Source organism: Salvia hispanica, unplaced genomic scaffold, assembly GCF_023119035.1.
Source record: "Salvia hispanica cultivar TCC Black 2014 unplaced genomic scaffold, UniMelb_Shisp_WGS_1.0 HiC_scaffold_365, whole genome shotgun sequence".
NCBI lineage: Eukaryota > Viridiplantae > Streptophyta > Magnoliopsida > Lamiales > Lamiaceae > Salvia > Salvia hispanica.
This window is the reverse complement of record NW_025952097.1, coordinates 49,031-55,097: the sequence shown is the minus strand read 5'-3', so window position 1 is coordinate 55,097 and position 6,067 is coordinate 49,031. Positions and strand designations below refer to the sequence as shown.

At 38.2% G+C, this 6,067-nt stretch overlaps 1 protein-coding gene across 2 annotated transcripts; it reads left to right on the top strand.

Moving 5' to 3' along the window:
* Positions 1–424: 424 nt before the first annotated feature.
* On the top strand, positions 425–2,388 carry LOC125199060 (monooxygenase 2-like). Of its 2 annotated transcripts, none has more exons than XM_048097224.1 (6): positions 425–710; positions 779–925; positions 997–1,062; positions 1,133–1,295; positions 1,369–1,597; positions 1,708–2,388. In XM_048097224.1, the coding sequence occupies exons 1-6, from the start codon at positions 550–552 to the stop codon at positions 2,217–2,219; spliced, it is 1,278 nt and encodes a 425-aa protein (XP_047953181.1). In that variant the 5' UTR covers positions 425–549; the 3' UTR covers positions 2,220–2,388. The 2 variants fall into 2 exon arrangements, with proteins under 2 accessions (XP_047953181.1, XP_047953182.1); XM_048097225.1 differs by having other exon boundaries at positions 440–710; positions 810–925.
* Positions 2,389–6,067: the final 3,679 nt, after the last annotated feature.

Sequence of the window (6,067 nt, the reverse complement as noted above, 5' to 3'; positions counted from 1 at the left end):
GTTTGTGGTGTCACAACCCGAAAAGTTAGGGACTTTTGACGCAGTTCACTCTATAATAAAATGTCAGGTGAATGAAGTTAGTGGAATGTGAGAACTATTACCATTTATGGAAGATTCTAACTAAGACTCTTAATGTGAGACAAACTAAAATAAAAAACTGGGACTACTAAAGTGAGACTGATGGAGTAGTATGTAAAAATGGAACTTAAATTGCACTACCTATTTTTTACTAACTTTCTTTAATAATTTTTAAAACCCGCGCGGGACGAAATTGAGACTCCTAAAGTGGAATTGAGGTATTTTTTTTCAAGGGGTCATAATGAATAAATAAAAATGTTACTCCTACTAATAAACAATGCAAATTCTCTTCCATCATAGAAAGTAATATACTCGATTTGTAGAAGTCTATGTTATGTTATTGTTGAGTATCGAATGGAAGTGGAGTAGTTGTTGTGTGGTGTAAGATGAACGCAAGCGGATGAAGGACGGCCACTCACTTGTAAGAGAAATCTAAAAAAAAGCGCACATTCATTCCAAGTTGGTATCAAGATGGCAATCCTACTACCGCCTTCAAAATGGCCACTCAGGCATCCTTCACGGCGGAGGAGGGTGACACCGGTGGTGGCGGCAGCGAGTGGTGTCCGGAAGGAAGACATAGTGATTGTGGGAGCCGGAATATCCGGGCTGGCAACCGCCGTTGCACTTCAAAGGTTTCTCACCACGACCTTCACCTGTCATTTGATTCGGAGATGGTTTTAAAAAGAATTGTTTTGAACAGAGTCGGAATTGAGTCTGTGGTGGTTGAGCAGGCTGCGTCGCTGAGGAGCGGTGGCACTTCGCTCACATTTTTCAAGAACGGATGGAAAGTGTTTGATGCCATTGGAGTGGCTGATGAGCTACGCCCACAGTTCCTCGAAATTGAAGAGTGAGTGTTTTGACTTACCTTCTTAGTAAGAATTTGCATTTGATTACATCCCTATATATATTTGTGTGCAGGATGGTTGTAAAAGCGGAGGGTGGGAGGGAGCTGCGTTCCTTCAGATTCAAAGATGAGGACCAAAGGTAAACCGAACCGAACTGAACCCTCTTGTTGATGTAAGATAATTTGAATGGAAGTTGTGAATGGAAGCAGTCAAGAAGTGCGTGCGGTAGAAAGGGGAACTCTGTTGGCGGCTCTGGCAAACCGGCTACCCCCGGCTGCCATTTCCTTCTCCTCTAAGCTTAAGAGCATCGAGACAGGCCACAACGACGACACCCTGCTCACATTCGATGATGATTCTGTCATATCTGCCAAGGTAGTTTCCATCTAGCTTGGATCACCACATTGACAAATGGCTTTCTTCTTCAACTTTAATCGCTGCCACTTAGGTTGTTATCGCCTGTGATGGGATACGGTCGCCAGTAGCCAAGTGGATGGGCTTTCCTGATCCCAGATACGTCGGCTATTGTGCTTTCCGCGGCCTTGGAGTCTACCCTGACGGCCAGCCATTCAAGCCACGAGTGACTTATGTCTATGGGAGAGGCATTCGTGCTGGATACGTTCCAGTTTCATCCACTAAGGTCTATTGGTTCGTCTGCTTCAACAGCCCGTCCCCGGGTATGCTTCCCTTCCACTTTTTATAACCTAACTATACTTGAATGGCATGGAAGATCAATAGTAAATATTGAATCTTGTATAGATCTTCCAACACTTTGTGCACATTTCAGGTCCCAAAATTACTGATCCATCCATATTGAGGCAGGAAACTGAGAATCTGCTCAGAGACTGGCCATCGGAGCTCTTAAGCATCGTCAAATCTACACCTGACGATACAATCATAAGAACCCCTCTGGTGGATCGTTGGCTGTGGCCGGGCATCACACCGCCTGCTTCATCAGGAAAGGTCGTTCTTGTTGGCGACGCTTGGCATCCAATGACCCCAAATCTTGGGCAAGGCGCTTGCTGCGCGCTCGAGGACGCAGTGGTCTTGGCCAATAAGTTGGGAGAGGCAATGAAGCTCGGAACCATGACAGTGGAAGAAGCGTTTAGGTCCTATGGAGCCGAGAGGTGGCCGCGGATCTTTCCCTTGACTCTCCGCGCCAATCTTGTGGGTGCTGTGCTGCAGCTTGACAACCCTGCGGTGTGCTCTCTTCGGGACAATTTAATTTTGCCCAAACTAGTTAGGTTGGGGCCAATGTTGGAGCATACCAATTTCGATTTTGAACCTCTGCAGCTATAGTCTTGGACATAACTCAAACAAGATTAGCTGTTGGAAATGGTAGTTTGTTTGCAAACGAACTAATCGGCATTATTGTAAATTACACGATTTAGACGGAAAAAAAATCGAAAACAGTTGTATAAATAAGTGTGAAGAATTAATTAATCCAAGGCATACGACAGATTTTCAATGTGGCGTTATACAAAGCTATGTTATCGATCTTAGATCACTGTATCTCGATATTTTGGAGCGTCAGCAACACCTTCTTCGATGTTGATGACGAGCATCTAAATCCTTACTTTGACAGCAATGGAGTCACCTTTATTTGCCAAATCTACTGCCATATTTAAGAGAATAATGTCAGTCTCAGAAGCTGATGGAATTAACGAACAAGAATATGCAAGCGAAGTCCATTAAACACAGCATCTTACACATAAAAGCTACTTGAAAATAAGAAACAGTTAATGAGGATATGCCAGGAAGCATAACCATATAAGATTTGTTAGTGACTACAGCAAACTTATTCCACAGACTACTCAGGCTTAAACGAGTTACTGACGAATTCAGGTATAGTTTATGGTGCTACAAGTTACATTCAGAAAGGGAATTCAGAAAGTTGGCATGTTCCCCCCAAATCAAATAAAATTATGTTGATACAGTCAACTTAATTTGTCTACTAATTAGTCACAATAAACTTTATCTACATTTAAAACGCATTGTAGGATCACATACTGAATCTTCATTTCATGAAACCAGGAAAGATCAATTCAAACTTTCTCCCAAACATATGTGGTTATTTATTCATCAGGAATAAGTCAGAACTAGTAACTTCCAGTCTCGACAATGATTCATCACTTACAAAGAAACTCACAACGGCAAACCTTGCAAACAACAATCATCAGTTACTTCGGTTGCTTCAAGTACATTATGTTGACAACCTATTCGATATCCCATTGTTGATATTTGAATCTCAAACAGTATGCAATTCTATAATCCAAGCCTATAAACCAACTAATCAACACCCAATTGTTGTATATCCTCTTGTGGAGGGGTGACATTTACTCTTTATGATTGAGTATCTAAATCTGATAAATCAAGCAAAATCAGAGAAGATGATAGAAAGTATCAAGGGTATTGCAAAAGCCCCCTTACGATGTTGTAACAGATAAAGTCAACAGAAGAAAACCCCTAGTAAAATTCCTCATCAATAAGCAGATGAATTAGTCCACCTCAATACCCCAAAATCCACAACCGAAGATCAAAATAGCCTAGAGTTAAAAGTGGTGAAGATCCATGGCTTAATTCTTGTTGTATACATAAATATCCATCTCTTCAAAGTGAATCGTCATATAAAACAAAAAAAATCTCAAGTCAAAATCAGGACTATAGATGATTTGAAATCCCCAATAATGGATCTCGATGGCCTCAGTTAATCTTAAAAGATCCGAAATCCAATTTCATGCCGAAGTAATTTCAGATCCTATCAATCAACCTAAAAATGGATAGCGATCAATAAAACAGGAGCAAAGAAAGCAAACCTGGAGCAGAGAAGAACCACAAGATGACGGCACAGATGAGGAGCATAATAGGGATGAGGTGGACGGCGGCCTCGGCGGATCTGAGGCGAAGACGGTCCTTCTTGGCGAGGTGTGATTCGGGATTGTAAGTGGGAAGAAGTTGTTGCTGCTGTTGCTGTTGGTCGGCATCTGGTGGAGAAGGGGAGGAGGAGAAAAACTCGTCGGAGACACGAGTGGAGCTCCCGGAGCGATACATGTTACAAAAATTGGGGTTGGATTTTGGTCAACTCGACGACTATTCTATTTAAGATTGCAACCGCCGCCGTCCCGCGCTAAAATCACTCACTTGCCTCGTTTTATTCGTCACTTTTCCTTTTTATTTTCTTCTTCTCTTCTCCTTTTAATATTCTCTACTTTTCTACTATGTTATACTCTTACTCTATCCTCCGTCCATTAAAAAAAAAATAGTCTTATTTGTGTTATTGATCAGATAAATTTTAACGAGAAATTAGTAAAATTAGAGAGGAAGAAGAAAAGAATAGATAAAATATGCATCTTGTTACAAAACTCACAGTAGCAAAATGAGATTGTTTATTTGATGGGGGAAGGTAATTGAATGCAAAACATGTATACATCTTGTTGCAAAACACATGACTATCATTTTTAGATAATTTGAATATCATTATTAGTTCATTCTAAGTTAGTTTAAAATTTTTAATATTAAAAATACGGATGTTGTTGTTTAATCATTTTAGGTTATTCTTGTTAAATAAACTAAAATCGAACTAAAAATATATGGAATCTGAAAATGACCAGAATGTGTTTGATTTTGTGATACTCCTCCATCTTAAAAATATAACACGAGAATTATTGCACGGGAATTAATGACCTATTCCCTCCGTTCTTTATTAATAGAGACATTTCTTTTCGATAGGGAGTTTAGAATAGTGTGTTAAATGGTTAGTGAAAAAAGTAAGAGGGATTAAAATAAGAGAGATGAAGAGAGAATAAAATACTCCCTCCGTCCCACTTTAGGAGTCCCGGATTACTACTTTTGGATGTTCCACTTTAGGAGTCCCGGTTGGAATATTCTATAATCTTGGTAATAGGCCCCACATTCCACTCACATTTTTCCACTCACATTTTATTATAAAACTAATATATAAAAATATGACTCATTTTCCACTACCTTTTTTCACCAACTTTCCCTTATATTTCTTAAAACTCGTGCCGAACTCAACTGAGACTCCTAAAGTGGGACGGAGGGAGTAGAACGGAGAATTACTTTTTTGCCAAAAATAGAAATGACAGAATTAACTTGGAACTTCCCAAAATAAAAAAATGACTCTATTAACATGGAACGGAGGGAGTACTATGGAAGTCGTTCAAAAATCATAATTGGTCTACTATGCGAGTACTTAGAGTTGTCTGCTTCTTATGTATTTAAATATAAATTAAAACATCTCATAAATACAACAGCAAAACACATTATAACAAAATATTCATTCTCATAAAATGGTAAAAATGGATATATGGATAAAGAATTATTCCCTCTGTCCCACCTAAGATGACCAATTTTTCTTTTTAGTTTGTCCCAAGATGACCTAATACTAAAAATATAAACACATATATTTCTACTTTATTCTCTCTCTTATTTTATTCTCTCCACTAAACATACAAAATAAAGTTGCACAAAATTAGCCGCCCAAGGAAGGTGTCGTCTTCCTTGGGAGGGTAGAGTGTTACATATACAAGCATTCGAAAGATACTTTCAGTATACTAAACTCTAAAAGAGTCCAATTTGATAATATCCTCGAAGGCGTTCAAAAATGCTCTATTATTCGAAACCCAACTAGTTGAAATTTATTCTCTCGAATAATAAATAAAGGTTTCAAACTAGACTACTCTTGGAAAAAGATATTAATTATTAAAGTCAAATAGCAAACTTAAAATAAGTAGTAGATATTTATATCTTAAACATTGAAAATAATAAATTAAAGTGGTAAAATTGGATTACTCATAATTTAGGATTGACGGACAGATCAATATTATTATACAATAGTGGTGGTAATAATATTTGTTAGAGTTTTGTTTATTAGAAATCACCTTTCGAGTGATTGGATATTGTAAAAACTCTTATTTTATTTTTCAAGGAATAAAACAGTTATTTGTCATAATAGTGTTATGTTTATATTTAATGGTTGTTTTACATGTTTAAATGTATAAGAAACATATAAAGTCTAAGTCTTTATTTTATTAGACCGGTTCTAGGCGCGTCCACTTTAAGGTAACACGGTCGTTCCGAACAAAGGAAAAACTGAATATCACAACCCGATACGCCTTGATTACCTA